The sequence below is a fragment of the Euleptes europaea genome, chromosome 18 (genome assembly GCF_029931775.1).
Source record: "Euleptes europaea isolate rEulEur1 chromosome 18, rEulEur1.hap1, whole genome shotgun sequence".
Taxonomy (NCBI): domain Eukaryota; kingdom Metazoa; phylum Chordata; class Lepidosauria; order Squamata; family Sphaerodactylidae; genus Euleptes; species Euleptes europaea.
In genome coordinates, this window is record NC_079329.1 from 41,940,181 (window position 1) to 41,961,770 (window position 21,590).

Here is a 21,590-nt window from a genome sequence, read left to right on the forward strand (position 1 = left end):
ACGCTTGATGTTGTACAAAGTAAAGGGCTCTACTAGGCTGCGCTTGGCCCAAGTTGTGAGTGTCTGCCTTTGATCACCTGTTCATGGAGTAAGGCCATCCTGGCCAAGATGGGTTTCAGGCCTGTGGAATCCTACTTATGGCTGCAAATTCTCGAGCAGCTTCCGCTGCCGTCCTTTTCCTGAAACAAGCGGGAGAATTATCGAATGCCTTTCATGTGATTGTACCGTGGTTTTTTACAAGCCACTGCAAAGGGAAGTTGAAGGAAATTATTTTTGAAAAGGGAACTGTGTGAAACTCATTTGGGGGTCCCCCCCCCAACAGTTTTTGCAAAACAGCAATCTCCCTTCCCCCATTTGACTTTTTGAAGCTGGAAAGGAGTTTCGGAAGCAGGATGAAGCTGAACTGGTCAGACCCTCTTCTGCAATGTGAGCACCTCTTGGGGTCGCAGCCAAATACAAGAGGCAACAAGTGCCCTGAAAATGGTGTCCATGTCCCTGGGGCAGACCTGTGGCACCTGTCTAGTTTGGCCCCATGTTCAACGGCATTGCAGTCCAGGTAAGACATCAATGCTCCCAAGTGGAGCCAGTTGGTTACTTGATGCAAGTAATCTGGCTGCAGTCCTGCTAATACAGCAGAGTAGTCCCGTTAAAATATTCATGAATAAAATTTCAGTTACAAATATAAAGCCCATAGATATGACCAAATGTTAGGAGCATATTTATTAGATACTTATATGCTGCCTTTTCTCCCATCCACAGTGGTTCAAGTTAGCTTACCAGAAAAGAAACAAAGAAACCCCCATGCAACAAACAACTAAAACCCCAAACCCTACCCTACCAGTCAAGGTGATGATTGATCTGCCAAATGTTTGCCTGAGAAGAACAGGCTGGCGATTCACAAAAAAAGGTTGCAGTGTTGGGGCTTTCAGTGCTGGAGCTATCACTGAAAGCCAGTGGGGCAATGGGGTGGATGGACAGACAGCGCCAAGGGAGGGGGCCACGGCAGGATCTGAACTGGCAAACAGAGAAGGCAGCCCTTACAGTAGGATGACCCCAGATTGGGTTGAATTTTCAATCCTGGCATTTTGGATTGGACTTGGGAGAATATGGTAACCACAGTTAGAGCAACATACTCCAGTCAATAGGCAGGCAGCCCTTTTTTGCACCAAAAGTAACTTTGAAGTAGTCTTCAAGGGAAGCCCCACAAAGTCTGACTTTGAGGTTTCAGAAGCATGAACAGGTCCTTGCAATGCAGCAGAGGAAACCCTTTCTGAGTTGCTAGCTCTTTAATAGTTGTATATGCTGTGCTATTATCCCTAGGCTTGGTCTTGGACATGTTCTATCATGTATCTTTGAAATTATGATCACTGGTTAAAAATTGGAATATTGCTTAGTCATGTGAAAGCTCTTGGTGGGGATTGATCACAGTGGTAATACGGCACTGCAGAAAAAATGTGAATATGGGGTGGTCAGCATCTAGATTGTATCATGATTGTGGCATTAAGGCAGTGGCCCCCAACCTTTTTTTGACCAGGGACCACTAGGACTTTTTTGTTCAGTGCAGGGACCCCAAGGTTCATAATAAAAATTCAGAGAATTTGAAGATAAACTTTAATCATAACTGTTAGTTAAACTTTAAGCTTAGAATAATATTTGAATATATATTTTTATAATAGAGAACTTTTAATTGAAAATATTAATTTATTATGGGTTTATAACTTTGTTTCGCGGACCTTAATTTAGTTCTCGCGGACCCCTGGGGGTCCACAGACCCCTGGTTGGGAACCAGTGCATTAAGGCCTCCAAAAGGATGATGTTATGGAAAATCCATAAAATTTGCTCAGGGAACAAAAAAACCAGATTGCAACTTGTTTAAGGCAGGAAGGGGGGGAGGGGAATGACCGCCATTGGCTGAGATTAGAAGTTGACAGAGGCCTGCAGAGGAAGGAGCAGTGGCAGGAAGCAGACCCAGAAGACGTCTGGGAAGGGAAAGTGTCTGAAAGGCAGTAAAGGAACAGAGGAACCAGCAAACTGAGTTTCACATGCTGATATGAGCTAAGAAGCCAACCCTTTCACTTCAGGCTTCTAGAATTTCCTAAGTAGAACTTTGGCCCAATGATTACCCCCTTTGCAGAGGACCTTTGAAGCACAGGGTCTGTACTGAGCAGTGATACTAAATCCCACAATGCAGTCCCTTTTCAGCAGAGGTGTTTTCCTTGAGTAAAGCTCCCCATAGGCACCGGCACTTGCCTTCCACCTTGGGCAGCCTGCCTGCCGAGCAATGCTAACTTTCCTGTAAAGCAGGACTATGTATTGCACTCACATTCCATGGGTGCAGCAATAACAATAAGCGTAACATTCCGGTAAAGCCCTAAGTAACAGCCACCATCTTATTAGACTTCTAGTCAGATAACAGTGTTTGTGCAATGATCCAAGGAGTCATATTAAGGCAAACATCACCACGCCTTCCTCGGACTTTGGTAGCCTGCTTGGTCTCCTCCTGAGCGGTGAGCAGCTCCCAGCCTGTTGATGATTAAGGAAGCAGCAGAGTGCTCTACCATCCAGTCGTGGGATCTCCTTTATACTTCCCTTGATGTCACTGAAACTTCAATAGAAAGTGTGAAGTCCCCATGTAGATGAAGGAGGTGGCGTTGGGTTAGAGCCTAGAAATGTAAAAGCAGAGAACTCGCACCGAGCATCCTGGAAGCAGGCTGTGAAGTGAGTCTGAGTGTCTCTCTAGGCGTTTGCCCCATGCAGCTGTGCTACCCATGGCCCCACTGGCAGGGGAGGTGGTGAGAGGGGCCTGGTATCATGCAGGCAGCGTTGTGATGCTCCCCTGCCTGCCCCCCTCTCCACCACAGTGCATGCTTCCTGCTAGCAGCTGTTCTATGGGCAAGACTAGATGGCCATCTGTCAGCAGTGCTGATTCTATGACCTTAGGGAGGGCATCTTGGCCATCTTCTGGGCATGGAGTAGGGGTCACTGGGGGTGTAGGGGGAGGTAGTTGTGAACGCCCTGCATTGTGCAGGGGGTTAGACTAGATGACCCTGGTGGTCTCTTCCATGATGCTATGATTCTAAGAGTTGTTGGGGGGGGGCACAGGAGGTACACAAGTAGGTGCAGGAAGGAGTAGCTGAAGCAGAGCCAGAATGGAACATGAGCTTCTCTTTCCTTTTGTCACCTGCGTGGCGCACACTGTCCTGGCATGCCGGTCGGGAAAGTGGAGTCTCCTCTCTGTTGTCAGCATTCTGAAATATGTACCTGAGTGGACTCTGAATGCAGCAGAGTTAGACCTGGGCAACACCATTTGTTCGCTCCCCCGGCCAATGCACTAAGCACCCTTTGGGGGGTGGGGGTGGGATTCCCATTCCCGAATTCCTGCTATGTGTGTGCAGGACATGAAGCCAGGGTGAGACGGTCCCGTGCCACGTGCCCCCGTATTTGAGCGATTCATGTCCTGGCTGGGGTTTCTGCTGTGCTCAGGACAACTGCAAAAGGCTGCAGATGTATTCATCACCCCAAGCGGCACTGGGAGGTAGAGTAGGCTGAGGCTATGTTACTAGCCCGAGATTGCCCATTAAGCTTCCATTGCAGAGGGAGGATCCAGACCTGAGCAAAGCTTTAATTTTGTTACATGTTCAGATTTATACTCCAAAGCATCCATGCTGCATATTATTTGAGTTTATTATAAACACTGTGTGTTTTCTGCTAAAGGTGCCTCTACAGTGTTTGGCTTAAATTATCTCCCAAAGGATTCATTACAAAAGTTGACAAGTTTTGGAGGCATGATGGGGCACCTGAAGCACTCTTGGGTGGCAAGAATGCGCCGTGTGTGCTCTTCTGCCTCGAGGAGGGTCTCCCCAGAGGAGAGGGGCCAGAACTGAGTCAACAGCAGCTGCGTCGCATGCAGAAGGTCACCAAGACCCGGCCCTGGCCCCTCCAGGCAGAGGGGGGGTCTCCGGCAGCACCACATGATCCTCGCGTCCCCCCTGCTTGTCAGAGTCGGAATGATGGACAGGATTGGCCAGTGGCAAAGGAGCTTTGTGTTCAAGGCTACACTCCTGTGCACAGCTTCTGGGGAATAAGGCCTATTATTAACCCAGAAGGGCTTACCTCTGCGTAAATGTTATGTTTTAATTGTTATATGTTGTGAGCTGCCTCGAGCCTGACATTGTTGGGGAGGGCTGGGATATAAAACGAATGAATAAATAAGCATGTGACTGAAGCATCACTGAAATGCCCTGCCCAGTGGGTCTGGCAAAGCTTTTTAATGGAAATCAATAGTAAATCTGATTCCAGTTCTTACCTGCCCAATGGCGCAAAAACAGATGGCACGTTGTAATGGTGCTGTGATTTTTCTCTCCCCCTCTCTCTTTCTGGCTGAGAAAATATCAGGACAGTCGAAAGGGAATTCCAAAGACAGCAGAAGCTGCTTTGAGGCAGGTAACAAAACACCAATGGGCTGAAAATAGAAGTAAAATCAGCTGCAGGCCTAGAAATGTCAATGCTTTCAAGGCACAGGGCAGTGACTTCCTTCGTGAAAAGCTGTTGGCAGGAGGAAAAACTCCCTTGCTTTGGGCATCCTGGCAAGTGCTTTGGTGGAACTCTGCATCCGTTCTGCCCAGCCGCAGCATTTTATCTTTGTAAATCTGTTTGTCATGCTACACAGGACATGTACAAAGGCCTTCAGCTCACAGCCTGAAATGCATGAATAGTTGGAGAACTCAAAAGCTTGTGCACTGTTCTTGATATTTGGTCCATCTTAATAAAAGATGGCTTTGGCAGTGGACTAACATAGCTACCTGCAGCCTCTTTCCCAAAACTATTGTGGTGAACAGTCAAATCAGTCGTCCTGGTATTGCCAACTGCCTGGAGAAAACATGTTCTGTCCCATTCATAGAGGCTTAAAGGGGTGTCATTGAGCAGGTGTTGATCTGTATCTCCACACTGTGAAAAGCTTCACCTGCTCAATTCCACACATTAAGCCTCTGTTAAAGGGACGGGATATTCTTCGCCAGGCCTATTGGCAAACATAGGGGAAAAAAGAAAACAGATTCACACACACACACACACACACACTGGCATTGCAGTGGATTGATACCTCAGTTCCTGGACTAGATCCAGAAAGGCTCCACTTCTACTACTGAATTCATTCAGTCTAGATATGCTCTCAAGGTACTTTTGCTACCACTATTCTTTGCCCCAAAGATCGAACTTTGACACGCAGGAAAAACTTTTCTCTTACTCCAGCACTTTCTTCTTCCTTAGGCTTGCAACTGTTTCAGGCTGTTCTGAGTACAACTGTCATCCCTCTGTGTAGCTCAAATGAAACGGACACCTGTACCACCGCCCTGGGTGAGTGATCCTTTAATCCTCTCTGAATAAACTTTCCAGAATGTTCCTGGGTTTCTGCCTCTGCTAGTTGGGCTAAAAGGAGAATTTAGCTGATGTTAACCTTTTCCAAAATGTGGATAAACTTCTTTAAAAAAATGTTACTTCCCAGCACTAAGTTAATGGATGGTTCTGTGTAAATTGTCAGTAGTGCCTTAATCCCAATTTAACCTTTTGAGGGTTTCTTCCCCAGAAGATCTTCAGAGCACTGTGGTCCCTCCCTTTAGGCAGAAAATTGTTTTGAAATATTTTTCTCTAAATGACCTGGTCTCATCGGAGGGCTGTAGCAAAGTTCTGCATATCTGGCAGGATCCAGCACTTAATTCATTTTTAACTGTCTAAATATTAATAGTGTCTCAAAATAGTCTGTTAGCTAAACCAATGCAATCTTCAACTTCCCAATCACAAGAAATCAGCCAGCTATCCAAGATCCTATCCTGGGATTTTGGGCGTACAGAAATAGTTAATTTTTACATTCCGGTTCAAAGAGGTCATGTATTAGTTCATCTAGGCTTTAAAAATAAGCTGATGATCAGGAAGTATGAGAAGACATATTAACGCGGTGTCTGCGTCTTGCAGTCCAAACAGACAGTAGCACTCGCGTAGCTCAGGTTGGGATCACACGATGTCGGTCCGAGATGCAAAACTTCTGCTTCAACGGGCACTGCATGTACCTGGTGGACTTGGATCAGCACTACTGCAGGTAAGAGAAATGCTGTAGAATCAAAAACGTTGTTGTTCGCAAATGCTACCCCCTGCCATTTAGCATGGCTCTCCAACTGCTGTGGCTGTCTGCGGTTTCTTGGCTTTTAACAGTTGAATGCTCAGAGAAGGGAAGCCTGTTCTGTTTCTCCCCATGACCGCCCCCCCCACAATTTTATATAATGTTTTATTCTGTAAGCTGTCTTGGGGGGGTTCCCTTGAGAGACGGCATAACATTTTCTAAATAAGTTCAGATCACAATTCAAAACATACAGAATAAAAGAAAACTCAAACGACCCCCTCTCCCCTTCAAAGATGTCTGCAATCTACATACCCGTTAGAAGCCCTGGCAGTTAGAGTGGGCTGGCCAGGCCTCTTTCTGGAGATGGTGCCTCTCTTTCCGCAAGGAGCCTGACCCGCAAAGTAGGAGCGAAAGCAGAGAAGGCCCCCAGGTTTGCGGTGATGGCAGGTGGGGGCAGCACACTAACAGGTGGCAGCCTCAGGGCAGCGGTCAGAGCACATGTTTCCCCCCCCCCCGTTCCATCTGGAGAAAAGGCAACAGGTAGCCACAGGAAGAGTCCTCTTGTTTGGCACCGGGGGTGGGTTCAGACAGGAGGGGAGCGCCCCCAGTCCCGGAGCCCTACAAGGAGTGGCTTTGCCTCACAGCCCCCTTCTCTGTGGTCCACATTGCGGTGGGGAAGGTTGGGGGAGCTCCTCCTCAACCTCCTCAGGCTGCAGGGACGGGGGGGGAGGCCAGGAGGTCCCACCCTGCTCTCTTGCAGCCGTCATGGGATTAGCCAGCGGAACATCTGTCTATTCAATGAAGACTCTTCCTCATAAGCAACATCTGTCTTTATCTGTACTTACTTTTGGCTGAATTGTGCAATTTTTAATCTTCTGTGGGATTATTTTTGATTTGTATATACTTGTGTGTTTGTAAAGTGTCAAGGTTCAACAAAGTAGGGGCATGATCCAGCCCAAGCAAAGTACTGTTCAGATCTATTGGGTTTCAGATGGAAGTTAAGCACGTGCTTATTTTTCCCATTGAACCCAAAGGGATTTCAAATGCTTAGCTTTGCTGAGGTTGTGCCCTAGCTGGCTAGCACAAAGCAAGGGAAGCTGGAGTCCAAAGAGCTTATTCCGGCAGGTTCAAGGATTGCTGTGCCCTTTCTACTGGATGGCAGAACCACGGGTGGCATCAAGTTGCTTTTAACCCTCCCCAATGTTTCAAATGTGGGCAAAGACAGAATGTCAGCAGTGTGACGTCTCTTGTGTCGTCCCAACTATGCTTACGGGGGCCCTCTGGCACTGTCTATGTGGAATGCCAAAGCTCTAACTCCTTAAAATATTGTCGAAGGCTTTCACGGTCAGAGTTCATCGGTTCTTGTAGGTTATCCGGGTTGTGTGACCATGGTCTCTAACTCCTTCAAGTAAAGGACACTACTTACATTATATGCTTACAGTATAAAAGCTACATTATTTATATAATGCTAATATAATACATCTGGGGAAGGCAATGGCAAACCACCCCGTAAACTTAGTTTGCCTAGTAAACGTTGTGATACGACATCACCTCATGGGTCAGTAATGACCCGGTGCTTGCACAGGGGGCTTCCTTTACCTTTAATATAATTCTGGAAGGAAACTTTATCTGTCCCAGTGCAACCCTCTGCAGACTTATTCAGCTCCAAGCTCATGGATTTCAACACTGCATTGTGAAGTCTATCTGCATCACACCGACGCCCCTATTTACGTGTCACAGCTTTCTAAAATTCTGGGATTCTTCGTGTGGGGTTGGTGAGGATTCAGTGTTGGAACCCTGGCCTTTCACAGAGCGGCCATTTCCTGAGGCCCCCATGATGTCTGCAGGGCAGGTCCCGCTAACATCTGCCTTCCGGTGCTACCTCAGCTAGCTGTCTCTTGATGCCAGCCCTGGATTGGTTACATACAAATTGTTTATATTTATATTTATTTTTGGGTCTGTATTAAATTTACTATCTATTATTCACAAAATCACTTGTATCAATATTAGCCTGTGGTTTCATGTTGATTCCTTGCCTTTTGGGTACCTTATTCTAGTTTAAAAGGGTTAAGGTTATTCTTCCCTTTGTTCTATTGCTATATCTGTTTTTTGGGGAACATGGCTGTACAGTAACCAGGTATTTTGTACAATGGATTTATTCAGCTATTCAGATGAACAGATAAGTCTCTTTACTAACACAACCATTGTTCTTTAACACAGGGCTACATACAAGTTGTTTATATTTATATTTATTTTTGTGTCTGTATTAAATTTACTGTAGATTATTCACAAAATCACTTGTTCATCTTCGGTCTTCTTGTGCGGCCCCACATGGGGACTGCATGCTTGCGCAGGCCTGCCACTGGATTTATTTATTTTTAAAGCTTAGAATAACCTAGGGGTTATTGCTCTTTCCCTAGTCTGCCCAGTGACAGCATCCCACCTGAACTGTCACATGACCCGGGAAGAGCGACTCCCCCCTCTCCCTCGGTTCCTTTCTTGCTTCCGCCCAGATCAGTTCTTCTTTCGACGTGCTTCAAAGATTTGCCATTTTAAGGATCTTTTGGGTGTTGGGTGACTCTGCTCAGCCTAACCCTGTGTGTGTCTGTTTTCGACTAGTTCGCTGTTCTTTCTACCAAAGAGAGCTGCTGGGGTAACAACCTGCCTTACCATTGTTCCACCATGTCTTCAAAGGCTCTCTTTAAAAAATGCGAGAGGTGCTCAACTAAAATGCCCCACTCAGATGAGCACCGTTTGTGCCTCCTCTGCCTAGGAGAAGCACATGTTGTTCAATCATGCAAAATTTGCATGAAGTTCACTCCCAAAGCAAGGGGAGATGGGGCCGCCAGGCTCGAGAAAGCCCTTTGGCAGAGCGCCATATTGGCCAAGCCGTTACCTGAAGTGGCAAAGAGCTTACCCAGACCGTCGTCTTCCCAGTCGGTTCACCCCATGTTATCTAAAAGGTCAAACATCAAGACTACCTCGATTCGATCGTCAGCTTCGTCAGGGCTGTTCCGAGCTTGGTTCCAGCCTTGGTTCCAGCGGGTTCTGCCTTGGTTCCAAAGGTTTCTTCAATGCAGCCCCCTGCAGTGCCCAAACGTAAGGATAAGAAGCTTGACACTGAGGCGGAACCGACTTACAAGAGGCATCGCTCTAAGTCCAAACAAAAGGATGGATCTGAGCGCAAGAAGAGGGCTCCCAAACCAGAGGTCATTGCCTTACCTCCTCGGACCCCTTCCCTGCAATCAGTGTCACCCACTCCATCATTTACAGATGTCGTTCCTGAGGTCCTCTTCAGTGATGAGGCTCAGTCTGTGCAGGAGCTTGCGGAAACTAGCACTGGAATGGTGCCGGTTCCATCTATGGAATGGATTTACAATCCCATGATGATGCAGGACTGGCTTGAGTTTTGCCAATTCCGTCAAATGGAGAGAAGCCTCACAAATTCCCCCTGTCCCTGGGATCCAAGAGACATCGTTTCAGTCACCATTTACTCATGGTTCCAATTATGAACCATTAGAGTCCGATTGATAGATATGGATCCAGACCCCTCTTTGGACTCTGAGAGCTGCTCTGGCATCCTACTGAGGATGCCAAGCTTCACATCGATCAAATGCTCAGGATTGCGGAAGCTTTAGAGACTGATGTGTACACAGTGCAAGAGAAGCCCAAGGATGAGATCCTGAGCGGGCTCCATCCTGACAGCCCATCTGTTGTTGCCTTTCCTTTGTTAGAGGGGTTGGATAATCTCAAGGACACTATCTGGAAGAAACCTGCCTCAGCTCCACCCTCAACCAAGAGGCTGGAGAATCTTTACAGAATCAAGCCTAACACATCTGAGTTTCTTTCCACGCATCCACCACCAACCTCTATTGTGGCCTCCGAGATGCAGCTTAAGCAGAGGCAGGGTCAACACTCTGCTCCTGCGGACAAGGAGGGCCGCCGTCTGGATACATTAGGCAGACTCTTTTACACAGCAGCAGCCCTTAATCTGAAAATTGCCAATTATCAGACCATAATGGCAGGCTATGACCTATTTTTATGGGGAAAACTATCTGGACATTTAACTAACATCCCTGAGGAGATCAGGTCTCTTATTCATGTTATTCAGAATGAGGCAATTTCCTTGACAAAGAAGGAGATTTCAGCAGGTAAACTCACCGCTGAGGTGTCCTTTAGGGCTCTCGCAGCAGCTGTTACACTTCGGAGGCACGTATGGCTGTGCTCAAGTGCTCTACCCATCCACACCAGGGCGCAAGTGGAGGACTTGCCCTTTGAGGGTGAATGTAAGCACTTGTCCCGTAGTACTTCCTAAAGCAACATCCACAGACAGGTAATCCAAGGAAAGTTGAGTTTATTGGAAAACATACAGGTATTCAGAGCTTGCAGAAGTAAAGGCAGGAATGGGGGGGTAAGGATATACAGCAGAATATATGGAGTACTAGTGGTCACACAGGTCATATCAGATAGTACCGGTTGGCACGGCAACCCCAGCTACGGGGCCAGGCTCCCACGGGCATCAAAGGCTGGCAAGGAATGCAACCGTTAGATAAACAATCCTTGAGAGAGGAGACATAACAGAGAGGCCTGACAGTGAAACGTTGTTTGCGTCCAACACCACTGAGTTTCTGAAGGTCATGAAAGAAGAGAGAAAAACTGCTAGAGCCTATGGCGTGACAGCATACAGCGGACAGGGCAGCGATAAATGACCCTTCCAGAGAGAACAGGGTTATGCCGCTCCTTTCTTTAGAGGACAGATGTTTCAGCGTCCTCAACCGTTTAATCAGTATCCTCCTCAGAAATCATTTAACCAGCAATATCAGCAAACCTTTCAGTCTGGGAAGCGCAGGGGTGGTCCTAGGCCTACAACAGTCCTCTCAACAGTCCCAGAAGGATCAGCAGGGGCAAAGGCCAGCAATTCCATTTCCAGGAGTGCCAAGCTCTGGGCGCCCATTTGAGGACAGGCTGGTGCCCTTTTACCCATGTTTGGATGAAATTTGTTCTGACCTTTGGGTTTGTAGCATTATTAGAGTTAAGAGTTCAAGTGTTTGCCCTTCTGTTCCTCACCTGAATCAGCAAGAGATAATCCTTTTCTCGAGTTGGCTCTTCAACTGCAGGAATTAGCCAAAGGAGCAGTTGAAAGAGTTCAGCTCGAGCACCCCAGTTGGGGATTCTTTTCCGAAGTTTTTATTGTGGACAAGAAAGATGGGGCCCGGGGATCCATACTTGGTTTGAGAGTCCTTAATGGATGTTTAAATGTTTCAAAGTTTAGAATGGTTTCTGTTCCTGATGTACTTACCTGTAACTGCTGTTCATTGAGGTCTTCTGTGCAGACGCACATTCCTGGGTCTTCTGCTGGACCTGGGGGGGACTCGCGGCGGAGGACAGGAACTGAAGGAGAGGGGGGGTCGCTCTTCCCTAGTCACGTGACGGTTCGGGTGGGCAGCTGTCGCTGGGCAGACTAGGGATAGAGCGCCCCTTAGGTTATTTTAAGCATTTAAGATAAATCAGTCTGGTGGCAGGCCTGCACAAGCGCACAGTCCCCATGTGGGACTGCACAAGAAGACCTCAACGAAGAGCAGTTACAGGTAAGTGCAACTCTGTTTTATCAATATTAGCCCATGGTTTCATGTTGATTCCTTACCTTTTGGGTACCTTATTCTAGGCGATCCATGGAGCTGATGCTTACTCTGCTTCTCCCTCTAGGTGTAACATGGGCTACTCTGGGGTCCGCTGTGGCCATTCCAATTTAGAGCTTGTCAAGCAGCCCTTGAGCAAGGAGTACATCGTGCTCGCTGTCCTATTGAGTCTGTTCTTTCTCACTGCCGCTTCAGTTGCAGTCTACTACGTCTACAGATGGTGAGCCCCCCCTCCCTTCAGTGGTATTATTTATTTACTTGCATTGTTTTCAGCCCACCGTTCTCACTGAGACTCAAGGCAGATTACACTATATAAAACAGAGCCATCTGGTAGCATGAGAGATCTGAAACAATCTTGGATAACAAGATTAGAAACAACGCAAAGAAGTATCCGAAGTCAAGCAGTGCAGAGAATGGAATTACTGAATGAGAACACATTGCAGTAGGAGCAGCGCAATACATAACTGTGAACGGTGGCAGACCAGTCCTGTTCTTTATTAAAAAAATGCTCTCCTGGACACTTCTGTTTTGCGCAGCTGTGGACTGACAGAAGTGCAGGAGCCTTCCTGACCTCCTTGGACAGGTCATTCTACAAGGAGGGGCCACAGCAGGCCACGTGTGTGTGTGTGTGTGTGTGTGTACAGGCAGCTGAAGGACTTGCCCATTTAAGGGCTGAACCTTCAGAAAGTGGTGAAACATAGCAGGAGTCCAGGAGAGGTGATCCAGCGGATAGGATGGCATGAGACTATAGGGCTAAAACACAACAGTAATCCGAGCTGCCTGACCCTCTCTGTTCCGTCATGAAGATCTCCGTTACATTTTCAGATGAATAGCTTAGGAATTTTAAAATGTGAATGCTGCCAATATTCTCTTGTCCACATGAGTTTTCCTTTCTCAGTTCTGGCCCCATATTGCTTTGGTTTATCCCCTTATTTCTGCATATGCATTTTTCTGCCACTAGTTTTCACTTGGGGGGTTTTGTCCCCACTCCCAGGGTTTTTCCAGCTCTTTCGAGACCACTTTTATCCCAGTGTTTTTCTGGAAACCAGTTTTGATTCGGCTTCTTCCATGTGCATAATGTTTCTACGGTTGTTGATTTTTGTCGCACCCACCTCCACCCCAATTTTCAGTGATTGGATTATTGTCATTGTTAAACCACTCCTTCTATCCCCGAAGATGAGTGATTTCATTTTTTTAAGGGCTGTAAAATAGCAATATAATGCTGCAGCATTGTGATGGTAGTTTAAGCAGGTTCTCTGAATTCCCAGCTTTCGTTTTGTGAAAAAAGTCAATCTGCAGCCCTTTCCTGTGCGGAGAAGTTGTCCTTTTCCTTCTATCTCTGTGAAGGTGGGGGTGGAGACATACTTTTTTCATTTTTAAATGAAAGCTGAGGATTCAGAGAACCTGCTTAAACAGTCATTGCAACACTAAAGTGCTATTTCGGTATTTTGGGGCCATTTTAAAAACAATAAGGGGGGTCCTGGGATGCCGCCGATGACAGCAGGCCCCCTCCCTTGAAAATTCTCATCATTTAAGCCACATACAGAGGAAAATAAACTAACTGCACAACTTTAAAAATGTACAGGGAGGGCAGATGTGCAGAAGAACTCTGCCCAATCAATTCCAATACTTGTGGATCAATTCCCAAGGAAATCAGGAGCGACTGGAATTTGCAGAAAAGGTCGGTGTTAGAGATCTGGTACCAACTGGGCACAGCTGCAGTTCCTGGGGAGAGGACTCTTCATGGCACAACCAGTGCAGCAATCCCTGCGGGAACACGCAACCCAGGAGCCCTGCAACTGAGCTTATCTTGTGTGTACACTGAAACTCAGTTCTACCAGCCCTCCTATGTTCCTGGATGTTTAGCAGTTGCCTGACAGCAGGGGAAATATTTCCTTGCATGAAGTCATGGGGAAATCTTCACGTGCTCAACCTCTGCACATCAATTAAGAGGCAGGTACCAAATGCATTGACAAGTATGTCAACCCTGCATGGTAGAAGTACAGAGTCCTGCTGTCGTGAGTCTCGGCCAGAAATGGCTGCCCTAATTTCTGCCCTCTGTTTTGCTTGCTTGAACCAGGGCCCTGATGGGTGGGCACTTTGCCATTCTTTCATGGCTGGACTTAGGGCTCACTGTCCATGCAGATTGCTGCCGTCTTCAGTTGCTGTCTTCTTGGTTTCTTACAGGTTACTGTTGTGAATGAGCTTAGCTGTAATCTATGGCTATAAGTAGCCACAGATTTGACCATGTTTAATATTGATAATATAAAGATTCTTTTTGTCCCTTTTAATCTTCACAGGTACCAGAAAAAAAATGGGAGATTTTCTGCAAAAAGAAACTATGAAGAAGTTGTAAGAGAGACTGAAAAAGATGGAAAGCTGCTTCATGTGTGAATGGAAGGATTCCTGAAAACAACTTATTTAATATTAAATACTTATTTTATTAATAATATTTATATGCTAAGCAAAGGAATTTCAAAGTAATGCTGATCAGAATACACATACAGGTCAAAAGGGTTATTTTTATAAACAATTTTAATATTTTTATTTGTGTTTTTAGCTTTATTTCTTTGCAACCTTGGGTAACAGTCTTGCATTCATAGACATACAGATTGTTTACATATGAAGGTACAAAAATGTACTCTTCTCACCCTGATATTTGATGCACTGCTAAAATGTGTATTGTTTGTGTGAATAATCTGAATATTTGTATTTAAAATTACAGGAAGAGGATTGATAGTAAAACTGTGTGATTTACACACACACAATCCCACCGTAGTCAATGGCATATACCTTTTTGAGGCTGCAGGCACCTTTGGGATTCTGACACTGAAGGATTGGTACAACCACAAAATGGCCTGCCACAAGAGCCAACCTCTGCATCTCAGGGAGTGAGGGGTCGTGCATAACTCCACTAGTAATTCTTCAACATTTCAGGCAAGAGGCTCTGTGTGACAGGATGACTTTTAAAATGAACATATTGTTTAAAAAGATTTTCTTGCATGCAGTTTATCTTCAGTCAGGCGGTGAAGGTTCATGTGTTGCGGTAGCTGCCAAAGCAACATTTAAAAAATCTGCATGGCCGTTCAGAAGCTGGGCAAAAGTCCCACCTGGCCTCGACCACTGTCGAAAACCACTTGGTGGGTGCCAGGAAAGGTTTCTGCAAGCAGCACCCACAGGCCCAGCTCTGGGGAGCCCCTGGCCTACAGGCACTTAACAAAGAAGGGTTCTTTTTCACTCTGCTTTGGGGAGGCTGGGGTTAGTTGGGACAAGAAGACCATTAAGAGTGGGTGGAGAAAGTTCCTTTGGGAACTTTCAAGTTTTTCTGACCTGACAACCTCCCCCCACCCTTCCAGGCTTGAGTGTCTTTTCACACCTTTGGTCCTCCAGAGGCTGGACGTGCCCTGGCCAGGTCCAAGTTGACTGTGTCGCTCCAGCTCACTGAACTTAAGGGAGGGGTGTTTCTAAAGCCACTCTCCTAAGATGATCTCTAACACACCTGCTCCCGTGGAGTGGATGGGCACTGCAATGGAGATTCGTGGGCGTGGTCATGTGCTTTGATCAGGGCAGTGATATGAGGCTGACCTTGGAAGCAAAAGTATAGGGCCTCTTGAAGCCTCCAGCAGAGGAAACACTGTCCCCGCCTCCCTTTTTCCCTAGGGGATGTCTCAGAGATGCTAGGGGGGGTGTAAGTATGCAGTGGTATTTGGGGTTTTCTGCAGGGCTGGGGAGGTTTAGGAAACTTAAGTGTAACTGGTGCCCAGAAGGGAGTAGAGAATTCACCAGGCGAGCCTCAGGCGGGCGGGCATGCAGTCCATGAGCCCATGCACCTGGCTCTAGTTGCCATTCACCTCTGAACATGGGGGCACCTGAAGTGCCTGGTTGTCTTATAGAGTCCAGTGATAGACAACAAGGAGGAGGTTAAGTTAAAAGCAACAGTTCTTTATTTAGCTAAACACAGACCTGGGGTGAAATAACCACAGATAAAATGCAGGGTTACTCACCAACGGACAAAGGAAAGTCAGTATCATTTATGCATTCAGATGGGGCAGGCCCATAGCTGCTGACAAGCAGATTGATACACAAAAGCACCAATACACATTAGGTGTCTAATCCATGATAATTAGCATAGCCTATAGATATTGCCCGAAGGCGTCACTGAGTGAGTGCTTGAACTTGTGAGCTTATAACTAGAAACCACATTCCTAAGGAAAGAGGTCATTTAGAGCTTTTTCTCTACTGGTGTGGGGCAGTACCAGGCACAGAGAGCATGATTTGTTGGTTCATGGCTCCAGGATGCCAACATCCCCAAACATATCTCTGTGTGTGCATATGAGAAAATAGTCACTACATGCCTTTATATAACCAGGCATTACACACCGAGGGCAGCGCTTAGCAGGCCAGTCTGAACCGGCAAGCTGGAAAGTGCAGGAGGAGGCAGACCTTTGAGTGGCCTTCTCCCCCCCCCCCACACACACACACACAGCTGCTGGAGCTTAGTAAACATCATGCGTACCACAGAGGAAACCTGAGCTTCCAACTCTTGGTCAGGATCCAGCAGCAGCCCTGAGTGATGAAACTTGCTCCTTCAAGGACCGTGTGGGACATACTGCTTCCCTAACCCTAACCCCCAGCAGCTTTGTCATCCACTGGCAGCCATACACTGTCATTATCTTCTGCAGGCATTTGGGCTACCACACACACACACACACACAAAACCTGTCGGGGAGAAAAAGAATTGGGTGTCATCATATTGGTGGCTCCTTATTCCAAATCCCTAGACAATTTCTCCAATGATTTTGTAGAGGAGTTAACAGTATTTGGGACAAGGTGGAACCCTACAGGACCCCACAGTATAAATGCCACAAGGCCAAACAGCCGTCCCCAGCACCACATTCTGGAACTGGCCATCCAGGTAAGCAGAACCATCCAAGCACGGTGCCCAAGCCAGCCAGCTTCTTCAGACCAGGACTGTTCTGGTCCCAAAACGAGGCTGGGGTTTGAATTGAAATGGCCCTAAATAATCCGTCTCCTCCAAGTCAGCATACAGCTACATGCCCCCTCCCCCACTGAATCCCCTGGGACAACAGTGGAAATGTGGACGCCAGGCAGGTGTTGTTGAGGCCATTCCGATCCAGGGTGCCCTCCCCACAGGAGAGGTCTCACGACCACTTCCGTTCACAGCTGTCAGAACCACGACACCCCACAGAGCAGCGTCTAATTGCCTCCCAGGCCGACTCAACCAGCCTGACCCAGCTAGGCTTGCCGGGTCTCCCACTTGAGCTCACCCCTGCGGCCCCAGGAGGGGGGAATGTGGTCATTGGGGTCACGATTATGTCACTTTCGGGGTGACCGAAAGTGCCATCATGGCACCAGGGACTCTAGAATTCAGCCAAAACATGCTTAAACCATAGAACACTGGAGCGGCCTGGTGCCGCCATGATGTCACTTCTGGTTGCCTACCGGAAGTGATGCGGTTGCCCTGCCACATCACTATGCTGCCAGCAAGGCCCCCACTAGGGCGAGGAAGTCTTCCGCTGGTTGTCCCAGCATTCTCTCATCATTTTGTTGGGAACCCTAACCTCAGCTCAACCTTATTAGGCAGGAGGGACAAACCTTGAGACAAGCCTAGACCCGCCGGGCACCAACTATTCAGCAGCTCGTTCGCTCCATCAGGCCTCACTGTCTGAAAGGCATCTGCACAGTTCTGATCAGGCTGTGCAAAACAGCTTCCTGAGATTGAACAGAACCCAAGTTAGCATCTGACTTGCGGGAGATGTAATTTACAGTGAGGGGAAAAAGTATTTGATCCCCTGCTGAATTTGCCCGTTTGCCCTCTGATGAAGAAATGACCAGTCCATAATTTTAATGGTAGGTCTATTGTAGCTGTGAGAGACAGAATAACAACAGGAAAAACCCCAGAAACCCAGAAGACAAAAGTCAGAGATTGATGTGCATTATAATGAGTGAAATAAGTATTTGATCCCTTTGCAAAAGATGACTTAGTACTTGGTGGCAAAACCCTTGTTGGCAATTACAGAGGTCAGATGTTTCTTGTAGGTGGCCACCAGGTTTGCACACATCTCAGGAGGTATTTTGTCCCACTCCTCTTTGCAGATCCTCTCCAAGTCAGTAAGATTTCGAGGCTGATGTGTAGCTACTCGAACCTTCAGCTCCCTCCACAGATTTTCGATGGGATTAAGGTCTGGAGACTGGCTAGGCCACTCCAGGACCTTAATGTGCTTCTTCTTGAGCCACTCCTTTGTTGCCTTGGCCGTGTGTTTTGGGTCATTGTCATGCTGGAAACCCATCCTCGACCCATTTTCAATGCCCTGGCTGAGGGAAGGAGGTGCTCACCCAAGATTTGACGATACATGGTCCCGTCCATCGTCCCTTCAATGCAGTGAAGGTGTCCTGTCCCCTTAGCAGAAAAACACCCCCAAAGCATAATATGTCCCCCTCCATGTTGGACGGTGGGGATGGTGTTCTTGGGATCGTAGGCAGCATTCCTCCTCCTCCAAACACGGCAAGTTGAGTTGATGCCAAAGAGCTCGATTTTGATCTCATCTGACCACAACACTTTCACCCAGTTCTCCTCTGGGTCATTCAGATGTGCATTGGCAAACTGCCGATGGGCCTGTACATGTGCTGTCTTGAGCAAAGGGACCTTGCGGGCTCTGCAAGATCTCAGTCCTTCACGGTGTAGTGTGTTACCAACTGTTTTCATGGTGACTATGGTCCCAGCTGCCCTGAGATCATTGACAAGTTCCCCCCGTGTAGTTCAGGGCTGCTTCATCACCGTTCTCATGATCATTGCAACTCCACGAGATGAGATCTTGCACGGAGCCCCAGACCGAGGGAGGTTGACAGTTAGGGTTAGGGTTGTCACCTTCTCACCAAGCTGCTTGGCAATAGTCTTGTAGCCCAGTCCAGCCTTGTGCAGGTCTACAATCTTGTCCCTGACATCCTTGGACAGCTCTTTGGTCTTGGTCATGGTTGCTAGTTTGGAATCTGATGGATTGATTGCTTCTGTCGACAGCAGAACCCTAACCCTAACCCTAATCAGCTGGTTGATAGGGGATCAAATACTTATTTCACTCATTATAATGCACATCAGTCTCTGACTTTTGTTTTCGGGGTTTCTGGGGGTTTTCCTGTTATTCTGTCTCTCACAGGTACAATAAACCTACCATTAAAATTATGGACTGGTAATTTCTTCGTCAGAGGGCAAACGGGCAAATTTAGCAAGGGATTAAATACTTTTTTCCCTCACTGTATCTGCAAAATGCATTGCAAAATTGTCACCTTGTGCTGGATATTTCCCGAGTCTACAGGCCCAGGATAATAACCCCCTCACAATCCAGAAAATCTCCACCTGATGTCATTTCTGATGCAGGCAGAAATGTGAGCTCCCTTCTCCACTAACACAGCCCCCGAGCAGGCTTATTCCTCCCTGTCACCGTGTCCGTTGCATTCACCTCGAGTCCTCCCCCACTTGCGCGCCAACCATTTGCCCGGTATCTTTATTGCCCCAAAGTCTTTGGTAAGCCCAGTGGTATTCTGAGCTCCTCAGGAGACGTAAGGGTTCTCTGGGTCAGCCAGGGCTCTGACAGGAGCGCCGACCTGGATCAGGTAACCCTCTGCACTCATCACCTGCCTGCCACGGACCATCCTGGCCAGCTCCCCCACCTTGGCAGAGATTCTGAGTGTCTGTGAACTTGTGGCTGAGATATGCCAGTGCAGGGCGGCTTAGTCACGAGGCTGCCAGGTACCCCTTGGCAATGAGCGGGGGTGGGGGGCTTGTGGGCGGTGGGCCTACTCCAGCGTTTCAGCCATGTTGCCAGCGATGCAGTGGTGTCATGCACCAGAAGAGATGTCATCACATCCCCGGAGACATGGAGACACTCTGGTATCTTGGCAAAAATTCCACAGTAGAAGCTGTTTTTGCCCAAATACCAGAAAGTTCACCACATTGCTGGCAACCAGATGCCACCACTTCTGGTGTGCCCCAGAGGTGACGTTACTGTGTCACCAGCAATACCAGCCTAGGTCTCTTTTTGCTACTGGTGATATGGCTGGATGGCATAGCTACGTTTTCCCCATTGCCAGTAAGTCCCTGTGCCGGCCTGGCAACCCTACGTAGCCACCATCCCAAAACCTTTCAGGATAGGACTTAGGAATTCACTATAAGGCATCTATACTTCTAAGTGTCATAAATATGCCCAATAGTACAATTGTATATGCTAAGTTATACATTATGCATTTTATTATATTAAAGCAGTAAAATACACTTAAGTTTGATACAAATGTATTGCAGATATTTCTATTTTACCAAAAATAAACCCTTATCCCCCACCTTGGCTTTAAGCTGAAATCAGCACTTGAAATGAAACGACAGGCCCCTGCTTTTTATAGAGAATGCCCAGCAAGACCAGGTCTTCAGCATCATGGTCTGAAACAATCTACTTCTCCCCCTCCCTCTGTTTTTTTAAATTTTTGTCTGATGAAGAGTTCTAGTGAGCTCAAAAGCTTGTTCGATGTTTTGTGTCAGTTTGATCAATCCTAATAAAAGGCATTACAAGGATTTGGTTTCTACTTTTAGGTTCCCCCAAAAGAATTTCCAGAAATTTTATATCCCTGGTCCCTCTATGCTTCAGAAAGCCCCCTGACGGCTCTCTTGATCACCTGCAGCCGGAGGTTCCACCACATGAGGTTGTCCTGGGTGAGCTTGTGCTGAAGAGGGTTCTACTACAGGGGTTCTTCTCTGTTTCCCCCCAAAGCCTCACACAGCAGCCCCCCCCACACACACACACACTTTATTTGGGAGCTTTCACATGATGCTATGCTCCTTCCAAGCAGGGCTCACGGTGCTCCCACAGCTTTTCCATTTAAGCCAGAGCAAAGAAATGCTGGCTTGTTAGATACCCTGGCCTGAAAATATGTTTGGCTGAAGTATGGTCCAGGACAGCAGAATCATCTCACTTACCGTGTTTGGGGAACCAGCTTTATCTCCCCCCCCCCATGTACAAACAGAAATGGCTAAAGACCATATGGCCCCCACCCCTTGGCCTCTGAGGGCACGGGGCTCCCGGGCGCAGGCTGAAGGCAGCTCTGAGGTGGGCTTGAAACGCCGGCTGGTGCTGGGGGGGGGCAGGAGAAGGGCGGGGGGGGAGAGAGAGGCGTGGGTCAGAGGGGGGGGGGGAGCCACCGCTGCTGCTACTGCAGGGGCCACTGCTGCAGCTGCCAGGGCCAGGCAGCCGCTCCAGCCGCGGGAGTTGACGGGCGTCCTGAAACGCGGGGGCTGTAGCGAAACACCCATTTAAATCAGGACTTCACCGGATTTTTAAAGCCTGCAGAAGTCCCGGAAATAGGTGGGTCGATCCCACTGCCCGGCGCCAGCCAGGCGTGCTTACCCCGCAGATTCGCTGTCTTCTCGCAAGAAAAGGGGACAAGACGGCCAAGCGTAAGTCTCGCAACGGACGTGGGTTGGACCCACAGGCGGGAGACGACCATGCGTTACAACAGCGGAGATTCACTACATTTGCGGGAGAATTGCAAGACAAAACAGTTTTCAACCCAAGAAAACCAGCCCTGTACCTTGCTAAGTAGCTACAAACAGGACTGATGAAACTTGACAGCCTGAGCAGCTTCCTGATGCTACCTGGCAGCACAGGGGGGGGGGGATTACCCCCACGGAAAATCGTGGAGGGGGCTTGAACTCCGCTACCCCGCTGAAGTTTATGCCCCTGCCTAACAGACGTGTCATCCTGGACCTGCTGTTCCAGATGTTGGGGCCGAGATCAACTCCTCCACCAAGGTTGCTCCTTCAGTTTCAC

General features: G+C 47.8%; 1 protein-coding gene across 1 annotated transcript; it reads left to right on the forward strand.

Moving 5' to 3' along the window:
• The first annotated feature begins 532 nt into the window (after positions 1-532).
• On the forward strand, positions 533-14,265 carry LOC130490932 (proepiregulin-like). Its single transcript, XM_056864734.1, has 6 exons — positions 533-556; positions 4,386-4,443; positions 5,269-5,355; positions 5,971-6,094; positions 11,822-11,974; positions 14,055-14,265. Exons 1-6 carry the CDS (start codon positions 533-535, stop codon positions 14,146-14,148), a joined length of 540 nt encoding a protein of 179 aa, XP_056720712.1. The 3' UTR covers positions 14,149-14,265.
• Positions 14,266-21,590: the final 7,325 nt, after the last annotated feature.